The sequence below is a fragment of the Phocoena sinus genome, chromosome 1 (assembly GCF_008692025.1).
Source record: "Phocoena sinus isolate mPhoSin1 chromosome 1, mPhoSin1.pri, whole genome shotgun sequence".
In the NCBI taxonomy this organism is placed as follows: domain Eukaryota; kingdom Metazoa; phylum Chordata; class Mammalia; order Artiodactyla; family Phocoenidae; genus Phocoena; species Phocoena sinus.
The window spans coordinates 162,554,065-162,576,909 of NC_045763.1; the positions used below are offsets into that span (position 1 = coordinate 162,554,065).

The window sequence follows — 22,845 nt, forward strand, 5'->3', positions numbered from 1 at the left end:
ACACAGAGAAGGTTTTTTTTTTTTTTTTTTTTAAATGTATTTATTTTTGGCTGTACTGGGTCTTCGCTGCCGCGCGTGGGCTTTCTTTCTCTAGTTGCAGTGAGCGGGGGCTACTCTATGTTGTGGTGCGCAGGCTTCTCACTGTGGTGGCTTCTGTTGTGGCAGAGCATGGACTGTAGGCCCGTGGGCTTCAGTAGTTGTAGCACGTGGGCTCAGTAGTTGTGGCTCTCAGGCTCTAGAGTGCAGGCTCAGTAGTTGTGGCACACGGTCTTAGTTGCTCCATGGCATGTGGGATATTCCCGGGCCAGGGCTCGAACCCATGTCACCTGCATTGGCAGGTGGATTCTTAACCACTCACTGCGCCACCAGGGAAGTCCACAGAGAAGTTTCTTGTTCAAGATCACAAAGCTAATAAGTGAAAGCCGATACTAAATGGCAGGCAGCTTGTCTTCAGAGGTCTGCTTTTTTGTTGTAGCTTTATTGAGATACAGTTAACATAGCATACAATTTACCTATTTAAAGCATACAATTCAGTCATTTTAATATATGCACAGAGGTGTGCAACTATCACCACAACCAATTTTAGGGCATTTTCATCATCTCAAAATAAATCAGTAGCAGTCACTGTCCATTTTCCATTTGTTGAATAAACCTTTAGAAGTGTAATTGCTACAAAGGTATTTACACTTAAACTTTGCAAGATACTACCTAATAATCTATTTATAAAAGTTGTAATAATTTATATTTCCACTAACAGATTGAATATATTTCCTCATACTCAACAGAGGAATCTTTAATACAGTTTTATATGCAATGAGCCACCAATATGCTATTTTAGAATTTGGGTCAATAACTCAGTAGAAATAAAAGTAGCACTCTTTCTGATAATAATACTTTATAATAATTTGATTATTATTTATGCTAAATGACTCATGACATATAATTTTTTTTAACATTAAAAAGTTAATTTTCTAAGTACAATGTGGTATCCTGAATTGGATTCTGGGACAAAAAAAGGACATTAATGGAAAAACTGGAGAAATCCAAATAAAGTCTGTGGTTTAGTTAATAGTATTATACGAATGTTAATTTCTTGGTTTTGACAAACCATGGTTATATAAGACGTTAACATTAGGGAAAGCTGGATGAAGGGCATATGGAACCTCTGTATTATCTTTGCAACTTTTCTATAAATCTACAGTTTTTCCTAAGTAAAGTTTTATACTAAAAAATAAAAAGTTAATTTTGACCTTCACCCACCCTCCAGATCTGCTTCCCTCTTCCACTGGTAACCAACCACTGTAGTTTGATTATCCTTTTAGATCTTTTTAATACTTCTAAACCTTTATATATGTATTCATAGAAAATATATGGTATTGTTTGGTGTATGTAGTTTTAAAATTACATTAGTAGTATTATTTTCATGATATTGTATCAGGCATCATTCTTTAATTTATTTTTTCACTCAAAAGTGTTTTTTTTGTTTTGTTTTGTTTTGGTTTGTTTGTTCTTTTGGGGTTTTTTGCCTCACGGCTTGCAGGGGTCTTAGTTTCCTGACCAGGGATCAAACCTGGGCCCCCTGCAGTGAAATCAAAAGTCTGTTTTTGAGATCTGGCCATACTGACTGATTTAGTTAGACACGCTTCAATATTTCATTTCTTTTTACTGTTTTGTAGTAGTCAATCTTATACCATAATTTATTTATAAATTCTCCTATTTTATCGACATTCAAGTGGTTTCTAAGTTTTCATTATTACAAACAATGCTGTAGTGAACATCCCAAACATATTTGTATAAATTTGCAAGTGTTTTTCTAGGGCAGATGGCTAAAATGTGGAATTGCTGGATCACAGGATATGCACATTTAAAGTTTTTAAAGTAGTGCCAAATTATTCTCCAAAGAAATTGTACTGGCTTATACTTTCAACCAGTAATATATCACAGTGCCTATTTTACTTAATGCTTGCTAACTCAGTATATAATTAAACATCTAGATTTTTGCTAATCTCATAATAGCATCTCACTTGTTTTAGTTGGCATGTCATCTATGAGTGACGGTGAGATACTTTTCATATATGTTTACAAACTTTCTTTCCTTAGCTCAAAACTGTTTGTCTTTCTCCCGTTTTTTATTAGATTGTTGGTCATTTTCTTGTTAGTCTGTAAGAATTTTATATATATTAGCCCTTTGGCTGTTCATACTGGTTATAATTTTTTTCACAGTTTGTAGTTTGTCTTGTGCTTTGTTTCTATATTTTTCACCATAGAGGACTGAAAAAAATTCTAAGGGTCAAATATAGCTATGTTTCCTTTTAATGACTTTTTGACTTTCCTAGTCTGACATTTATAGTTTTAGAATTCCCTCTATATTTCTTATTTCATTTTTTAAAAAATATGTTTAAATCTTCAATCCATCTGGAATTTATTTTGGAGTAAAGAATGAGGTAAGACGGCAACCAAATTTTTTTCCTAGAGGACTACTTATTTGTCCTGGGTAACATTTACTGAACAATCCATCTTTTTTTTTTTTTTTTTTTTGCGGTACGCGGGCTTTTCACTGTTGTGGCCTCTCCCGTTGCGGAGCACAGACTCCGGACGTGCAGGCTCAGCGGCCATGGCTCACGGGCCCAGCTGCTCCGCGGCATGTGGGATCTTCCCCGACCGGGGCCCGAACCCGTGTCCCCTGCATCGGCAGGCAGACTCTCAACCACTGCGCCACCAGGGAAGCCCCAATCCATCTTTTATACATTGGTTTATAATGCTGCTGCATGACAAGCTGTATTCCTCTATATATTTGGGATTATTTCTAGACTTTTTTTTTAAGAATTCAAATGGGGAAGACCAAGTTACTTTCTTTTTTTTCTTTAAGTTTTTGTTTGTTTGTTTGTTATTTTATGGTTGCATTGGGTCTTTGTTGCTGCACGCAGGCTTTTTCTAGTTGCGGCTACTAGTGGGGGCTACTCTTCATTTTGGTGTGTGAGCTTCTCCTTGTGGTGGCTTGTTGCAGAGCACAGGCTTTGGTAGTTGTGGTACATGGGCCCTAGAGCACAAGGGCTTCAGTAGTTGTGGCACGTGGGCTCAGTAGTTGTGGCATGGGCTTAGTTGCTCTGTGGCATGTGGGATCTTCCTGGACCAGGGATCGAACCCATGTTCCCTGCATTGGCAGGTGGATTCTTAACCACTGAGCCACCAGGGAAACCCCTATTTCTAGACTTTCTCTCTCTTTATGTCTAGCATGTCTCTGTATGTGCTTGTGTCAGCTTTATTTTTTAATTTATTTTTTGGCCACATTGGGTCTTCGTTGCTGCACATGGGCTTTCCACTAGTTGTGGTGAGCGGGGGCTATTCTTCATTGCGGCATGTGAACTTCTCATTGTGGTAGCTTCTCGTTGCGGAGCACGGGCTCTAGGGCACACAGGCTTCAGTAGTTGTGGCACATGGGCTCAGTAGTTTTGGCTTGTGGGCTCTAGAGCACAGGCTCAGTAGTTGTGGCACACGGGCTTAGTTGTTCCCGCGGCATGTGGGATCTTCCCGGACCAGGGATTGAACCCATGTCCCCTGCATTGGCAGAAGGACTCTTAACCACTGCGCCACCAGGGAAGTCCTTCAAATTGTTTTAATGTGACTTTATATTGTGTTTTAATTTCTGATATAACATTATTGCTTATCCTTTTTTAAGATTTTCCTAAGTATACTTGAACATTTATTTTTCCATATGAACTTCAGAATCAACTTGACTAGGAAAAAAATTCTGTTGGGATTTTCATTGATGTTGAACTAATATTATAAATTAATTTTGGGGTTATGACATGTAACATTGGTACTACCCATCCAAGAGCTGGTTGTAGTTCTACTTATTCAAGCCTTAGTACCCCTTAGTAGACTTTAACATTTTTTTCCATGTCAATCTTGCACATTTTTTGAGTATATTCCTAGGTGTTTAATACTTTTTGTTCTTGTGATTTTTGCTGTCATAAACAGGATATTTCTTCTGTTTGATTTGTTCTCACTGATATATAGAAAAGATAATGACTTATTTATCTAGTTATTTATCTATTTATTTATTTTTGGCTGTGCTGGGTCTTTGTTGTTGTGCATGGGCTTTCTCTAGTGGCGGCGAGCAGGGGCTACTCTTCGTTGTGTGTGGGCTTCTCATTGCGGTGTGCGGGCTTCTCATTGTAGTGGCTTCTCTTGTTGTTGGGCATGGGCTCTAGGTGCATGGGTTTCAGTAGTTGTGGCACTCAGGCTCAATAGTTGTGGCTCACAGGCTCTAGAGCGCAGGCTCAGTAGTTGTGGTGCACTGGCATAGTTGCTCTGCTGCATGTGGGCTCTTCCTGGAGCAGGGTTCAAACCTGTGTCACCTACATTGGCAGGTGGATTCTTAACCACTGCACCACCAAGGAAGTCCCGATAATGGTTTTTTTTTTTTTTTTTTTTTGGTTTATTTTCCATTATATTGAAAACTTAAAGTACCTTTGTAGCATCTCTTGTCATCATCAGTGGAAACAAGCCCTTTGATGTACTCTTGCAGGGAGTATACATAACCAATATCCCTTTTGAGGCAGTTTATCTCCTCTTTTGCTTCTTCAGGATCTGGGCTTTAGGGGTTCTGTGGGGCTGATGTTTGTGTAATGACCTTGATATTTCCTGTGTCCTTGGGCCTCTGGTCAGTCTCCTTCAGGCATTGATAATTTGATTTTGCGGCTGTAGGTAGGAGGCCTCAGTTCCTTGCGACATGGATCTCTCCTGAGGGCTGCTTGAGTATCCTCATGACATGGCAGCTGGCTTACCCCAGGATGAATGAGCTGGCACAACGTAGCCATCCCCGGTTTTACATCAACATGATCTCAGGCACAAACCTCCTTGTTTTTCCATTTTGTCTTTAAGTTACTTGTTGAAACAACTGGCCTGGGGTCCCAAAGACTGTCGCAGCTTCGGCTGGTGGGGCCCCTCCAGAGCCAGCAGCTTCAGTGAGTACGCCCTCCCCTCAGGCTCTGGGGCAGTTGAGTCGATAATGATTTTTTTTAAATAGAGATTTTTGTATAACAACTTTGTTTTCTCCCACTTTATTAATTTATTCCTTTTAATGGTTATAGTTGATTTTCTTGAGTTTTCTGGGGGAGTCATATCACCTGAAAATAATGGTAATTTTGTCTTCTCCTTTACAATTTTATTCCTTTTGTTTAATTGGCTAATTCCATCAAAACAGTGTCAAAAATAGGGGTATAGGGCTTCCCTGGTGGTGCAGTGGTTGGGAGTCCGCCTGCCGATGCAGGGGACATGGGTTTGTGCCCCGGTCTGGGAGGATCCCGCATGCCGTGGAGCGGCTGGGCCCGTGAGCCATGGCCGCTGGGCCTGCGCGTCCGGGACCTGTGCTCTGTGGCGGTAGAGGCCGCAGCGGTGAGAGGCCTGTGTACCGCAAAAAAAAAAAAAAAAAAAATAGGGGTATAATCAACATCTTTGTCATATTCCTCACTTTAATGAGAATGTTTTTAGAATTTTAACATTGAATATGATACTGACCTTTTTTTAAAATTAATTAATTAATTTATTTTATTTTTGGCTGTGTTGGGTCTTCATTGCTGCACGCGGGCTTTCTCTAGTTGTGGCGAGCGGGGGCTACTCTTCTTTGCAGTGTGCGGGCTTCTCATTGCAGTGGCTTCTCGTTGTGGAGCACGGCCTCTAGGCGCACAGGCTTCAGAAGTTGTGACACGAGGGCTAAGTAGTTATAGCTCGCGGGCTCTAGAGTGCAGGCTCAGTCGTTGTGGCGCATGGGCTTAGTTGCTTCATGGCATGTGGGATCTTCCCGGACCAGGGCTCAAACCCTTGTCCCCTGCATTGGCAGGCGGATTCTTAACCACTGTGCCACCAGGGAAGTCCGATACTGACCTTTCGATTGGAATGGGGAGAAATGTGTTTTGAAGGTTAAGAAAGTGTTCATCTATTTTTATTTTCTTGGTCAGTATTGCTAACGGTTTGTCAATTTTGTTCATTTTTTTCAAAGAACTTTTGGTTTTATTGATTTTTCTCTATTGGTTTTCTATTTTTTCTTTCTATTATTTATGCTCTAACTTTTATTATTTTCTTCCTCTGCTTGCTTTGAGTTTTCTTCTTTCTCTAGTTTCTTAAGGTGGAAGGATAAGTTATTTATTTGAAATTTTTCCTTTTTTCTAATATAAGCATTTACCCAATGAATTAAATTTCCCTTCAAGTACTACTTTAGTTGTATCATTTAACTTCTGGTATATCATGTTTTTTTAGTCATTTTGTCTACTTTTATATTCCATTAAGTGTTTTTTTTTAATGGATATTGAATTTTATCGAGTGTTTTTAGCATCAGTGGAGGTGATCATATGACTTTTATTGTTTGATTTATTAATAATGACAGATTACATTAATAGTTTTCTAATACTGACCCATCCTTGTATTCTTGACATGAATGAATTCCACTTGGTTGTGTTGTATTCTTTTGATGTTCTGATGGTGTTTTTTAAGCTTTTTAAAAAATGAAATGTAATTGACAACATTATATTAAGGTATACATGATGATTTCAGTATTTGTATGTATTGTGAAATGATCATCACAGTAAGTCTACTATAGTTAACGTCCATTACCATAGTTACAAAAATATTTTTCTTGTAGTGAGAACTTTAAAAATTTATTCTCTTAGCAACTTTCAGGTATACAGTATGGTATAGTCACCATTCTGTACATTACATCCTCATGACTTGTTTATTTTACAACTGGAGGTTTGTATCTTTTGACCTTTCTTTATCCATTTCATTTGCCCCCCTAACCCTGTCTTTGGCAACCACCAGTCTGTTCTCTGTATCTACTGAGTTGGGTTTTTTGTGGGGAGGGAGGTAATTTTTTTTTAGGTCACACATACAAGTAAAATAATATGGTGTTTGTCTTTCTCTGTCTGACTTATTTCACTTAGCATAATGTCCTCAAGGCCTATCCATGTTGTCACAAATGGCAAGATTTCCTTCTTTTTTATGGCTGAATAATATTATATATATATATATATATATATATATTTATACACCACATTTTCTTCATTCGTCAGTGGATGCATAGGTTGTTTCCATGTCTTGGCTATTGTAAATAATAACTGCAGCAAACATGGGGCTGCATGTATCTTTTGGAGATAGTTCATTTCCTTTGGATAAACACCCAGAGTTAGAATTGCTGGATCATGTGGTACTTCTGTTTTTAATTTTTTGAGGAACCTCCATACTGTTTTGTGTACTGGCTGCACCGATTTACATTTCCAGCAACAGTTCACAGGGTTCTCTTTTCTCCACATGCTCTCCAACACTTGTTATTTCTTGCCTTTTTGATAATAGCCATTCTAACAGGTGTGAGGTTATATCTCACTGTGGCATTTGTCTGATGATTAGTGATGTTGAGCACCTTTTCATGTACCTGTTAGCCATTTGTGTCTTCTTTGGAAAAATGTCTATTCAGCGTCTCTGCCCATTTTTTAATCAGGTTGTCTTTTTGTTGTTGAGTTCTATGAGTTTCTTACATACTTTGGGTATTAATTTCTTATCAGATATATGATTTGCAAACATTTTGTCTCATTCTGTAGGCTGCCTTTTCATTTTGTTGATTGTTTCTTTTGCGATGCAGAAGCTTTTTAGTTTGATGTAGTCCCACTTGTTGATTGTTGCTTCTGTTACCTTTGCTTTTGGTATCATCCCCAAAAAATCATTGCCAAGAACAGTGTCAAGGAGACTTTTCCCTATGTTTTCTTCTAGGAATTTTATGGTTTCAGGTGTTACATTTACAGCTTTAATCCATTTTGAGTTAAATTTTATGAGTGGTGTAAAACAGGAAGCCAGTTTTATTCTTTTGCACATGAAAACCATTTCCCAACACCATTTATCGAAGAGACTGTCTTTTCCTCATTGAGTATTCTTGGTTACCTTGTCAAATATCAGTTAACCATATATGCGTGCATTTATTTCTGGGCTCAATTCTGTTCCATTGCTCTAGTGTATCTGTTTTTTTTGTTTGTTTGTTTTTTTGTGATACGCGGGCCTCTCACTGTTGTGGCCTCTCCTGTTGCAGAGCACAGGCTCCGGATGTGCAGGCTCAGCGGCCATGGCTCACGGGCCCAGCCGCTCCATGGCATGTGGGATCTTCCTGGACCGGGACACGAACCCGCGTCCCCTGCATCGGCAGGCGGACTCTCAACCACTGCACCTCCAAGGAAACCCTAATGTGTCTGTTTTTATGCTAGTCCCATCGTGTTTTGATTACTGTAGCTTTGTAATATAGTTTATAATCAGGGAGCATGATGCCTCCAGCTTTGTTCTTTTTTCTCAAGATTACTTTGGCTATTCAGGTTTTTTTGTAGTTTCATAACAGTTTTAGTATTGCTTGTTCTATTTCTGTGAAAAATGCCATTGAAATTTTAATAGGGATTGCATTGAATCTGTAGATTGCTTTGGGTATTATGGACATTTTACAATATTCTTCCAATCCATGAGTACAGAACATCTTTCTAGACATTTTTAAAGTTCATACAAATGAGTGATATTTTCTTCAGGTTCTTTCTCTCACTCTCACTCTGTCTCTTCACAATAGTGTCAGAGTCCTTACTTGTCTTTTCTGGACCTAGAACTCTAGAAAAATTTTCAAAAGTATCTTCTTCCCACATACCTAAATTGAAATTACACTGTAGTGCAAACATGGCGGGGGCAAATATTTCACCCTCCTTGTCAAAATATGTTATGAAATTGGAGTGTAGTGCAAACATGGCAGGGGCAAATATTTCACCCTCCTTGTCAAAATATGTTATGAAATTGGAGGCTTTAACTTTGTAAGAAATAATCAGAATGTATATTTGTTAAATAATAACAAAAATTTTCATTTTGTATATCGTTGAATCTTTTTGAGTACCTACCATAATCTGGCTTTTTACAAATGTATTCACTGTTATAGATGTTCATTTTTACTTAATGGAACTGTAATTAATCTCTTTTTTTTATTGTACAGAAATTTACAGCAACAATGTCAACACCAGATAAGAAGGCCTCACAGAAGATTGGTTTTCGATTACGTAACTTACTCAAGCTTCCCAAAGCACATAAGTGGTGCATATATGAGTGGTTCTACTCAAATATAGATAAGTATGTATCATGGCTCATATCACAAGTATCATTTGAACCAGAAGTTTAAGATTTTCAAATGTTAAAAGCCTCAAACTGGGCTTCCCTGGTGGCGCAGTGGTTGAGAGTCTGCCTGCTGATGCAGGGGACACAGGTGCGTGCCCCAGTCTGGGAGGATCCCACACGCCGCGGAGCAGCTGGGCCCGTGAGCCATGGCCGCTGAGCCTGTGTGTCCAGAGCCTGTTCTCCGCAACGGGAGAGGCCGCAGCAGTCAGAGGCCCGTGTACCACAAAAAAAAAAAAAATCTTTCAAAGCCTCAACCTTTTCTAGAGGTCTATTTTGATTCTATTTTTTTCCTGAATTTCTTTTTCTATTCCTCATTCTAGTTTGATCCATTTCCATTTTTCATAGTTTTCTTCCCTCCTCCCCCTTTTGGGGAAGAAGTTGTTATATGTTTTTCTGAAAAATCAAATGAAAGTATAATCTCAATATTATAATTTACAAAGACTGTGGAGTGGAGATACCCTAAAAACAAAGCACCATTATTTGCAGTGAATGGAACTTGTTTTATAAATCTCGAGATTTTAAATGCTAGTGTAATAGTAGAGAAACAGTTATTAATGGTAAAAGTGATTCAGGAAGATTTTAATGAGTCTTTCTATTTGGGGGATGATATTCATGCATTTTAGTTATATGTAAATGTTTAAATAGAACATAGTAAGAGGTTTGGGTGAAATCCAATTATTCAACAACAGAATTTATTAAGGAAAAATTCTGATTTCTCATCCACCACAATCTAATCTTATCTAATCCATGCCAGTCAGTGGTGCTTGCTTTGCTGACTGCTTATCTTTATTTCCTTTCTCTGCTTTCACCAGTTGCATACTCTGAACCTTGTGAATCTCATGAACATTCATATTTAAGCCCAAGACATTTCATGTGTCATTGCTGAGACTGGTTCCTGGTTTCCCAAACTCATGAATAAAATTGTTTTATTTTTATCCACAAATTTTTTCATAGGCTTAAGACAGCTCTCAGGGTGTCCTAGTATGATCCGAGTCCTCAATTTCCCAAGAACTAATCTAACCCTCTGGAGTCCCCCAGTTTTCTAAAACGAATTTACTCTCAAAGAGAACTCCCTGGTGATGATATTACTTTTGGGACAAAGATACTTTGTAGCTAACATTGTTTATCCTCACCAGATATAATGATAATGCCAAGATAACCTCTGGAAGGATAGACTCCTATAGGAGATTTTTAACAAAAATCAGTGTCTCTTGGAGTCTCAAGCACAGACAGTATTTCTTGAGTAACTTTTACACATTATTTGTTTCATAAATGCAAAGGATCTAGTTTAATTTTAACACTTGGAATTTGTGCCTGTTTTGGGTAGAGGTGAAAGTTTGGCATCTTGTGATTAATATGTTGAAAATTGGAATGCATATTTTGAATTTTATGGCTCTTAAGTAACACATTGTATATTAACTATTAAAATACCATTTCTGTTTTACAGACCACTTTTTGAAGGCGACAATGACTTCTGTGTTTGTCTAAAGGAATCTTTTCCTAATTTGAAAACAAGAAAGTTAACAAGAGTAGAATGGGGAAAAATCAGGCGGCTTATGGGGAAACCACGGAGGTAAAAATAATGTTTTTATTTAAAATAAAATTAATAAATTAGTTGGTAGTATCATTACCATATTGACTTCTTCATCTTCACAAGGACTAGTACCAAAACACAACTTTCCAGAATAGTTATATGTTAAATATATCCTACTGACCAACATTAATGTAGGTGCTTTTTATACTTATGCATCTTATAATTAAATGCACAATTTCATTTTTGTTTAGGTCACAGGCTTTGAACATAATTTTGTTATATTATCTATGCTCCACTACGTTCCAAAAAATATTTAAGAATGCACTAAAAATCATTTAATGAAGCTATAAGGTTATGCATACATTGTTTTTTTATCCTTTGAAATTTTAATTTTTTAGTGAAAACAAAGAATTAAACAATTGTGAACTTTATTAACATTTTGTGGTGTGACAAACATAGATACGTTTTATAATTTCTAGAAACATGCTATTTCATAGTACAATCTTTTTTTTTTTTAAACATCTTTATTGGAGTATAATTGCTTTACAATGGTGTGTTAGTTTCTGCTTTATAACAAAGTGAATCAGTTATACATATACGTGTGTTCCCATATCTCTTCCCTCTTGCGTCTCCCTCCCTTCCACCCTCCCCATCCCAACCCTCTAGGTGGTCACAAAGCACCGAGCTGATTTCCCTGTGCTATGCAGCTGCTTCCCACTAGCTATCTATTTTATGTTTGGTAGTGTATATATGTCCATGCCACTCTCTCACTTTGTCACAGCTTACCCTTGCCCCTCCCCATATCCTCAAGTCCATTCTCTAGTAGGTCTGTGTCTTTATTCCTGTCTTACCCCTAGGTTCTTCATGACATTTTTTTTTCTTAAGTTCCATATATATGTGTCAGCATACAGTATTTGTCTTTCTCTTTCTGACTTACTTCACTCTGTATGACAGACTCTAGGTCCATCCACCTCATTACAAATAGCTCAATTTCGTTTCTCTAGGTGCAAGGTTAGGTTGTTAGGTTAGGTTGTTTATTTGAGATGTCTCCTGTTTCTTAAGGTAGTATTGTATTGCTATAAACTTCCCTCTTAGAACTGCTTTTGCTGCATCCCATAGGTTTTGGGTTGTCGTGTCTCCATTGTCATTTGTTTCTAGGTATTTTTTGATTTCCTCTTCGATTTCTTCAGTGATCACTTCGTTATTAAGTAGTGTGTTGTTTAGCCTCCATGTGTTTGTATTTTTTACAGATCTTTTCCTGTAATTGATATCTAGTCTGATAGCGTTGTGGTCAGAAAAGATACTTGATACAATTTCAATTTTCTTAAATTTACCAAGGCTTGATTTGTGACCCAAGATATGATCTATCCTGGAGAATGTTCCATGAGCACTTGACAAAAATGTGTATTCTGTTGTTTTTGGATGGAATGTCCTATAAATATCAATTAAGTCCGTCTTGTTTAATGTATCATTTAAAGCTTGTGTTTCCTTATTTATTTTCATTTTGGATGATCTGTCCATTGGTGAAAGTGGGGTATTAAAGTCCCCTACTATGAATGTGTTGCTGTCGATTTCCCCTTTTATGGCTGTTAGTATTTGCCTTATGTATTGAGGTGCTCCTATGTTAGTTGCATAAATGTTTACAATTGTTAAATCTTTTTCTTGGATCGATCCCTTGATCATTATGTAGTGTCCTTCTTTGTCTCTTCTAATAGTCTTTATTTTATTTAGTATTTTTTTTTTTCGGTACACGGGCCTCTCACCATTGTGGCCTCTCCCGTTGTGGAGCACAGGCTCCAGACGCACAGGCCCAGCAGCCATGGCTCACAGGCCCAGCCGCTCCGCGGCATGTGGGATCCTCCCAGACCAGGGCATGAACCCGCGTCCCCTGCATCGGCAGGCAGACTCCCAACCACTGCGCCACCAGGGAAGCCCTAGTCTTTATTTTAAAGTCTGTTTTGTCTGATATGAGAATTGCTACTCCAGCTTTCTTTTGGTTTCTATTTGCATGGAATATCTTTTTCCATCCCCTCACTTTCAGTCTGTGTCTCTAGGTCTGAAGTGGGTCTCTTGTAGACAGCATATATATGGGTCTTGTTTTTGTATCCATTCAGCCAGTCTGTGTCTTTTGGTGTGAGCATTTAATCCATTTACATTTAAGGTAATTATCAATATGTATGTTCCTATTCCCATTTTCTTAATTGTTTTGGGTTTGTTATTATAGGTCTTTTCCTTAACTTGTGTTTCTTGCCTAGAGAAGATCCTTCAGCATTTGTTGTAAAGCTGGTTTGGTGGTGCTGAACTCTCTCAGCTTTTGCTTGTCTGTAAAGGTTTTAATTTCTCCATCAAATCTGAATGAGATCCTTGCTGGGTAGAGTAATCTTGGTTGTAGGTTTTTCTCCTTCATCACTTTAAATATGTCCTGCCAGTCCCTTCTGGCTTGCAGAGTTTCTGCTGAAAGATCAGCTGTTAACCTTATGGGGATTCCCTTGTGTGTTATTTGTTGTTTTACCCTTGCTGCTTTTAATGTTTTCTTTGTATTTAATTTTTGACAGTTTGATTTATATGTGTCTTGGCATGTTTCTCCTTGGATTTATCCTGTATGGGACTCTCTGTGCTTCCTGGACTTGATTAACTATTTCCTTTCCCATATTAGGGAAGTTTTCAACTATAATCTCTTGAAATATTTTCTCAGTCTCTTTCTTTTTCTTTTCTTCTTCTGGAACTCCTATAATTCGAATGTTGGTGCATTTAATGTTGTCCCAGAGGTGTCTGAGACTGTCCTCAGTTCTTTTCATTCTTTTTTCTTTATTCTGCTCTGCAGTAGTTATTTCCACTATTTTATCTTCCAGGTCACTTATCCGTTCTTCTGCCTCAGTTATTCTGCTATTGATCCCTTCTAGAGTATTTTTAACTTCATTTATTGTGTTGTTCATCGTTGCTTGTTTCATCTTTAGTTCTTCTAGGGCCTTGTTAAATGTTTCTTGCATTTTCTCTATTCTATTTCCAAGATTTTAGATCATCTTTACTATCATTATTCTGAATTCTTTTTCAGGTAGACTTTCTATTTCCTCTTCATTTGTTAGGTCTGGTGGGTTTTTATCTTGCTCCTTCATCTGCTGTGTGTTTTTCTGTCTTCTCATTTTGCTTATCTTACTGTGTTTGGGGTCTCCTTTTTGCAGGCTGCAGGTTCATAGTTCCCGTTGTTTTTGGTGTCTGTCCCCAGTGGCTAAGGTTGGTTCAGTGGGTTGTGTAGGCTCCCTGGTGGAGGGGACTAGTGCCTGTGTTCTAGTGGATGAGGCTGGATCTTGTCTTTCTGGTGGGCATGTCCACATCTGGTGGTGTGTTTTGGGGTGTCTGTGGACTTACTATGATTTTAGGCAGCCTCTCTGCTAATGGGTGGGGTTGTGTTCCTGTCTTGCTAGTTGTCTGGCATAGGGTATCCAGAACTGTAGCTTGCTGGTCGTTGAGTGTAGCTGGGTGTTGGTGTTGAGATGGAGATCTCTGGGAGATTTTTGCCGTTTGATATTACGTGGAGCTGGGAGGTCTCTTGTGGACCAGTGTCCTGAAGTTGGCTCTCCCACCTCATAGGCACAGCACTGACTCCTGGCTGCAGCACCAAGAGCCTTTCATCCACACGGCGCAGAATAAAAGGGAGAAAAAGTAGAAAGAAAGAAAGAGGATAAAAGAAAATAAAGTAAGGTAAAAGAAAATAAAGTTACTAAAATAAAAAATTATTAAGAAAAAAAATTTTTTTAAGTTAAAAAAAAAAGAACAAAACGGATGGATAGAACCCTAGGACAAATGGTGAAAGCAAAGCTATACAGACAGAATATCACACAGAAGCATACACACTCACAAAAAGAGGAAAAGGGGAAAAAATAATAAATCTTGCTCTCAAAGTCCACCTCTTCAATTTGTTATGATTGGTTGTCTATTCCGGTATTCCACAGATGCAGGGTACATCAAGTTGACTGTGGAGATTTAATCTGTTCCTCCTGAGGCTGCTGGGAGGGATTTCCCTTTCTCTTCTTTGTTCGCACAGCTCCCGGGGCTCAGCTTTGGATTTGGCCCCGCCTCTGCGTGTAGGTCGCCGGAGGGCGTCTGTTCTTTGCTCAGACAGGACGGGGTTAAAGGAGCCGCTGATTGGGGGCTCTGGCTCACTCAGGCTGCAGGGAGGGAGGGGTATGGGGTGCGGGACGAGCCTGCGGCGGCAGAGGCCAGCGTGACGTTGCACCAGCCTGAGGCGCACCGTGCGTTCTCCCAGGGAAGTTGTTCCTGGATCCCGGGACCCTGGCAGAGGCGGGCTGCACAGGCTCCCCGGTAGCGGGGTGTGGATAGTGACCTGTGCTTGCACACAGGCTTCTTGGTGGCGGCAGCAGCAGCCTTAGCGTCTCATGCCCGTCTCTGGGGTCCGCGCTGTTAGCCGCGGCTTGCACCCGTGTCTGAAACTCTTTTAAGCAGCGCTCTTAATCCCCTCTCCTCGAGCACCAGGAAACGAAGAGGGAAGAAAAAGTCTCTTGCCTCTTCGGCAGCTCCATTCCCGGACTCCCTCCCGGCTAGCCATGGCGCACTACCGCCTTCCGGCTGTGTTCACGCAGCCAGTCCTCTACCTGGGCTCCTACCGAAGCCCGAGCCTCAGCTCCCAGCTCCGCCTGCCCCGGCGGGTGAGCAGACAAGCCTCTCGGGCTGGTGAGTGCTGGTCGGCACCGATCCTCTGTGCGGGAATCTCTCGCTTTGCCCTCCGCAACCCTGTGGCTGCGCTCTCCTCCGCGGCCCCGGAGCTCCCTTCTTCCGCCGCCCGCAGTCTCCACCCGCAAGGGGGCTGCTAGTGTGTGGAAACCTTTCCTCCTTCCCGGCTCCCTCCCACTGGTGCAGGTCCCATCCCTATTCTTTTGTCTCTGTTTATTCTTTTTTCTTTTGTCCTACCCACGTTCGTGGGGGAGTTTCTTGCCTTTTGGGAGGTCTGAGGTCTTCTGCCAGCGTTCAGTAGGTGTTCTGTAGTAGTTATTCCACATGTAGATGTATTTCTGATGTATCTTTGGGGAGGAAGGTGATCTCTGCGTCTTACCCTTCTGCCATCTTCCCCCTCTCTCCCCGCATACATTGTTATTACCTTTTGTAAAACTCTTTTTATCACCTCAAGAGCCTTTCCACAAATGCATGTTTTACTTTATGTAGAAACAAATCAAGTGAATGTATCCAATATGTTACTTCCTGAGAATTACTTTTCGTGTTAAACTGCTTTTCCTTTTCTAGTGTTCTCTTGCTTTCTTAACACATCAGAAAACTTTATATTACTTTTGAGAGAAATTTTGCAATATACTACATCATTAGTCTCATGTCTGTCTGCCTAGTAAAAGCATGTGTAAGACTTTTTCAGTTTAAATGGTGGGGAAATTCAGAGAAGACTTGGAATTATAAAGTGACTTGGACAAGTAGGTATGGAATTTAGTTTTCCTGATTTCTGTAGATAGTAATGAAATTCAAGGAGAACTTTTCATTGAACTGGTAATATTTTATTTTATCCCTTGTATGGAAAGATGACATTGCTGCTGATGTTTTAAATATCTCCCTCATTTATAAGAACAAATCAAAATGTGATATGTTAGTGTGTTTCATACAGGTAATTTATGGTCTTTGTTAATTACTTTAGGCCATTTGGGGGCTTTTTGCTGTGACTTTACATGTTTGAGTAAATTAAGCCACACTGTTTCTAATTATTGTCAGAATGAGATATTAGTCACACCTTATTTTATTGTTTAGTTATAATTCTGCAGTTTGTCATAATATTTCTAATATAATATTTCATAAAATATAATATTTCATAAAATCATAATATTCCTCTTATTAATTTATCCTTTCTTATGTTACCATAACATTGTTGAATTTTATAGTCCTTTACTTCATCAAGGTAAATTAATAGTTGAAATGAAGTCTTTATTTTCAACAAAAGTTTATAGTTTTTCTTTTCTCTGAGGAAGTTGAGGTACACTACAAATTATTGATACAATGTACTTTTCCAAATATCCTAAAAAAAAGGTAAAGTAAAATACCAAGAAGGAGCTTAACAGGAAATGTGCAGGAGACAAATGAGGAAATGGGAAGATATAGATGATCTTGGATTAGGATACGCAGCATTCTAAAATCAGTCCCAATAAAAATATCAGTAGGCCCGCCCCTTTTTTTTACTTTAAACTAGATCAATTAATTCTAAAATTCACATATAAGAGGAGAAATCAAGCAGGAAGATCCAGGAAAATTCTGAAGAAGCAAGGTAATAAAGGGAGACTATGTAGTATCATACATACATATGTAGTATGTATTATCACCTATTAAAATAGATATAATGTGATCATAATCAAAATGGTGTTGTAGTGGTACATGCATAGAAAGATGAATTAAAAAGGAGAGAAAAAAAAAAAGGAGAGAAAGCCCATGAAACTAACACAACATTGTAAATCAACTATACTCCAATAAAATTAAAACTAAAAAAAAAAGAGAAAGTCCAGATAGAATCAAAGATGTCTATAGGAATTTAATACATGATAACAGTGGTTGCATCTCAAGCACATAGGGAGAGAGGGGTTAAATTACTTATTTAATGGATACTGAGACCACTCGGAAGCAATCTAAGAAAACAAGTTGGTTTCATATCTCATACTTTATACCAGGAAACATTTGAAAAGGATCAGAGATTCACATTTTTAAAATGAAACAGTAAAACCACTAGGGGAACCTGTAGGAGAGTTTTGCTTAATCTTGAATTGGAGAAGATCTTTCTAACAGGCCCCAAAGTTAGGAACCATAAAAGAAAATATCGATAAATTTGACTTCATAAAAATGAAAACATTTTGCATTGCCCCCCTACAGAAAATCCATAAACAAAGTCAAAAGACAATAACAGAAATATTTATAATTCTTACAACAAAGGACTAATTTCCAAATATATGAAGAACTATGTATGAATCAATTAAAAAAAGTCAAATAACCTATAATAAAAGTGTCTGTTTATATGACAGTACATAAGAAAGGAAAAAGAAATGGCTCTTCTGAACAGATGAAAACAGTTCAATCTTACTCATAGTGAGAAGTATAAAATCAAATATAAAATCAGAATACTGTTTTTAACTATCAGATCAATGGAGTTCATAAAGTTTTAATATGTTGGGTTTGGCAATGGTGTGGTGAAAAAGTCACTATTGGTGGTGAGAGATTAAATTTATATAACCTCTGTGGAGGGCAATTTGGTAACATCTGTCAAATTTTCAAATTTCCATACCCTGTAACCTAGTACTTTTGCGAATTTAGATCACAGAAATACTTGTACATGGGTAAAATGACACGTACAGTAGTATTTGTAGAAGCAAAAGATTGGCAAAAACCTGTGTCCATAAATAGAGGAATGATTAATTAAAGTATGGTACCTCAAAATAGTAGAAAACTCTGAAATCATTTAACTTAAAATCAGAGGAAGTTGGACTTCCCTGGAGGCCCAGGGGTTAAGACCCTGCGCTTCCATTGCAGCGGTCGCAGGTTCAATCCCTAGTCGGGGAACCAGCATCCCGCATGCTGTGTGGTGTGACCAAAAAAACCCACCAAAAAACAGAGGAGTTTTCTAATGTACTGATATAGAAGTGATTGCTAAGATACTTTAAGAAAGCAAAATACACAACAGAGCATATTGTAGCTATTTGGGGAAAATAAGAAGGGAACATAAGCAGTTTTTGCTTGTGTATTCCTAAAGTATCAATGAAGGGCATGTAGAAAACTTACAGTCATGATCCTCTGGAAGACAGGAAACCGAGGGACAGAGGTATTAAGAGTTTTCAGTGCCTTTTGAACCTTTTAAATTAGAAGCCTATGAATGTATTAACTATGCAAAAATACTATTTCAATAAAATTTGATTGCTGAAAGTGTATATTATATCCAGAATGTATGAAGAACTCTGAAAATTCAGTATTAAGAATCAAACGGGGGCTTCCCTGGTGGCGCAGTGGTTGAGAATCCGCCTGCTGATGCAGGTGACACGGGTTCGTGCCCCGGTCCAGGAAGATCCCACATGCCGCGGAGCGGCTGGGCCCGTGAGCCATGGCCGCTGAGCCTGCACGTCCGGAGCCTGTGCTCTGCAACGGGAGAGGCCACAACAGTGAGAGGCCCGCATACCGCAAAAAAAAAAAAAAAAAAAAAAAAAAGAATCAAACGGGAATTCCCTGGTGGTCCAGTGATTAGGGCCCCATGCTTCCACTGCAGGGCACCCCTGGTTGGGGAACTAGAATCCTCATGCTGCATGGCACAGCTGGAAAAAAAAAATCAAACAGCCCATTGAACAAATTGGCAAAAGATTTGAACAGATGATTCACCAATGATATAAGAATATCAAATAAACCAATGAGAGGATATTCAACATAATTAGTCATTAGAAAAATGCAAATTAAAACCAGTGTTGAAAATTTACTAGACCAAGCCTACCATGTGTTGGTGAGGCTATGGGGAAACTTGTACACCGCTGATGGGAATATAAAATTGTATAACCACTTTGAAAAAACTGTTTGGCAGTTCCTTTCTTTCTTTTTTAAAAGACTTAATTTTTTAAGAGTCGTTTTAGGTTTACAACAAAATTGAGAGGAAGATACAGAGATTTCCGGTTTACTGCCCCCCGCCCACATACATAGCCTCCTCCACTATCAGTGTCCTCCGTTAGAGTGGTGCATTTGTGACAGCTGATGAGCCTGCACCAACACATCATAACCACCCAAAGTCCATAGTTTCCATTAGAGTTCGCTCTTGGTATTATACCTTCTGTGGGTTTTGACAAATATTTAGTGACATATATCTATCATTATTATATTTTACAGAGTATTTTCATTGCCCTAAAAATCCTCTGTGTTCTACCAATTCACCCCTCTCCGCATCCCCACAACTGCTGGCAACCACTGATATTTTTATTGTCTTCATAGCTTTGCATTTTCCAGAGTGTCATGTATTGGGATCACACAGAATGTAACCTTTTTAGATTGGCTTCTTTCACTTGGTAATATGCATTCAGGTTCCTCCGTGTCTTTTCATGATTTGATAGCTCATTCTTTTTGGTACTGAATAATACTCCATTCTCTGGATGTACCAGTTTGTTTATTCATTTACCTACTGAAGAATGTCTTAGTTGATTCCAAGTTTTAGCAATTATGAATAAAGATTCTGTAAACATCTATGCAGATTTTTGTGTGGATATAAGTTTTCAACTCATTTGAGTAAAAACCAAGGAGCATGATTGTTGGATTTTATGGTAAGAGTATATTTAGTTTTGTAAGAAACTACCGAACTGTCTTCCATTTTGCATTCCACTAGAAATGAATGAATTCCTGTTGTTCCACATCCTCACCAGCATTTGAAGTTGTCCATGTTCCAGATTTTAGCAATTTAATAAGTGTGTAGTGATATCTCATTTACTTTTCATTTCCCTGGTGGCATATAGTGTGGAGCATCTTTTCATATGTTTATTTGCTAATTGTATATCTTCTTTGGTGATATTTGGATTCTTTGATTTTTTAAAGTGTTAAACACACATTGACCGTATGACCCAGCCCTTCTATTACTTTAATCAAGAGAAATGAAAGCACATGTTTGTACAGAAGCCCACACACAGATGATCATATCAACTTTGTCGTAATAGCCAAAACCTGGAAATAACCCATAAGTCCACTAACAGGTGAATGGATAAACAAGTGGTGCTATATCCATAGAATAGGATGTGTCACAATAAAAAGAAATGAACCACTGATACATACACCAATATGGACAAATCTTAGAATAATTATGCTGAATGAAAGAAGCCTGAAGAAAGAGTATATACTAGATGATTCCATTTATATAAAACTTTAGAAGATATAAACTTAATACAGAAAGCAACTTAGTGATTGCTTGAGAAGTAGGAGTATAGAAATGAGAGGAAGCAAAGGAAGGATAGTAAAGTGGCACAAGGAAACTTTAGGGGGCTGATTAATGTCTTTGTATGTTCATTATCTTGACTGTAGTGACATGGATGTATATTTCGTGGCCTGAAAGCTTTGTTTTAAATACCTTTGGTTCATCCTAGAATTTGAAAATAGAAATATGACAGGCCCTAAAGGTAAGAGTATATTCAGTATACATACTTCAAGACAGGAAATATGATTAAAAGTTTACACGGTGGCAAGTCTCATCTTTAATTCCTGTACAGATAGGTTCACTGGGTCACAGGGAAAATATCATGTTCTTTTGAATAGAGTATTGAAACTGAACATTGTTCTTAAGAGGAGACCTGGGATCCAGGTGCAGTTTTGTCAAAGGATGGTGAACAAATCCTCCTGCTTTGAGGAAGGAATAATCTAGACTTGCTTATGTATCTTTCAGTCTTGCAAGGTCCTGTTCTTAAAAAGATATAAAGGTAATTTACTTTTGAAGAGAAAATTATTATTGCTAAACCCATTTTTAAATATAGTACTTAAAAGAATGAGAAGAATAAAGGGAGTAGTGAGATGAGTGGCCTGACTTGAAGTTTTTATATAGGACAGTTATCAGTTTATATGATTTTTATAATTTATTCTAGATGTTCTTCTGCATTTTTTGAGGAAGAGAGATCAGCATTAAAACAGAAACGGCAGAAAATAAGGCTCTTACAACAAAGGAAAGTTGCGGATGTTTCACAGTTCAAGGATCTCCCAGATGAAATTCCTTTGCCCCTGGTTATTGGAACCAAAGTTACAGGTAGGTGAAGATAAGCTTATTACTATTTTGACTTGCAGTTTTTCACCAAGATAACGTTTATTAGACAAATGGCTTTTATATTAGAAAGCTTAAACTATAATTCTATAGCAATATTCTGTAGAGGTTACTGTTTCTTAATCTGTGAAGTCTGTTTTTTAAAGAAATTGGATAAAAGTGTACCTTTTCAAAGCAGTGTCTGCCACAACGTAAACTAAAGCAAACTGCCACAAAGATGAAATTTAAAATAAGTATAATGTTTAAATTTTAAACATTTTGAATTCTGTTTTTGCTTCCACTCATTGATTTTCTTTTCTAACCATTTTTACCCGGTTAGTTCACAAACACCATTGTTCTTGTGATCTTTGAGTTTAGAAGTACTCCATTTCTAATGACTGAATAAAACTAAATTATTCAGTAGGTAGTTTTGTAAAGATGTAAATTCTGTCCATTTGTAGGTGGTGATTCTGTGTGTTCACTTCAGTTACAACACTGAGGGAAATTACCACCAAAACCTCAAGTTTAAGTTAATCCTTAATAATTTGGTGATCTAAAATTACAATTTATATAATACAAGAAATAACAAGGTGTTACGTGGGTAGGTAGGGTAGTAATAGTACTGGAAGAGTTTGAAAAATGGTTGGATTAATCAGAGAATATTTTCTGGAGGAAAGGGAACATTGAATTACATATTTATATTATTTTTTTCTGGATATAAAAGTGGTACATGTTTCCATTATATTGTAAAAATGGGTGATGAAAGGAAAGGTAGATAATAAGGAAGAGACTGTATCATGCATATAAAATGCATTTGGAAAAGAGAAGAATGCATTTAGTCATAACCTACCATGTATAGAAGTTACAGATGATATATATGGTCTCTCTCTTTACAAAATTAGTCTGGGAGTGGGGGTGGAGATAGAGTGAGGGAGAGATAGCATTCCTGAAAAAATATATTCGTTCTAAAGACCCCATATAAATAAGTACAAAGTCTACAATATAACTACTAATCAGAGAAATGCTGGCGTGAATAGAGTGACACGTAGACCCAATTAGGAAATCCTTAAAAGTTAAGTGCTACAGCATTTAAGGATTGGCAGTATTATTTGATAAGACTGAAAATTTTACAGTGTCAGTAAGTAGGTACTTATGTCACAATGCAGAATAGGTGGGACTGGATATGTCAAGATATGAGAAAAGTTTGTAGGAGTCAACTACTAGAGCTTTTGAAGGTTTCTGTTTGGTTTAGAGGAGGTGTCAGCATATAATAAAAACTTATTAAACCTATGAAGAAACATTAAAATAGGTTCTGTAGTAAAGACCAAAAGCAATCAATAGAAAACAGATGGTGGGATGACTCAGATACTGGAATTAGTTTCAA

At 38.0% G+C, this 22,845-nt stretch overlaps 1 protein-coding gene across 1 annotated transcript in view; it reads left to right on the forward strand.

Moving 5' to 3' along the window:
• The window catches only part of LIN9 (lin-9 DREAM MuvB core complex component), a 109,042-nt gene that overhangs the window by 12,139 nt on the left and 74,058 nt on the right, over positions 1 to 22,845 (forward strand). Inside the window, exons 5-7 of the mRNA XM_032612105.1 lie at positions 9,008 to 9,141; positions 10,634 to 10,759; positions 21,310 to 21,467. Of these exons, the coding sequence (XP_032467996.1) occupies positions 9,008 to 9,141; positions 10,634 to 10,759; positions 21,310 to 21,467 (418 nt within the window). The remainder of the gene's footprint in view (positions 1 to 9,007; positions 9,142 to 10,633; positions 10,760 to 21,309; positions 21,468 to 22,845) is intronic.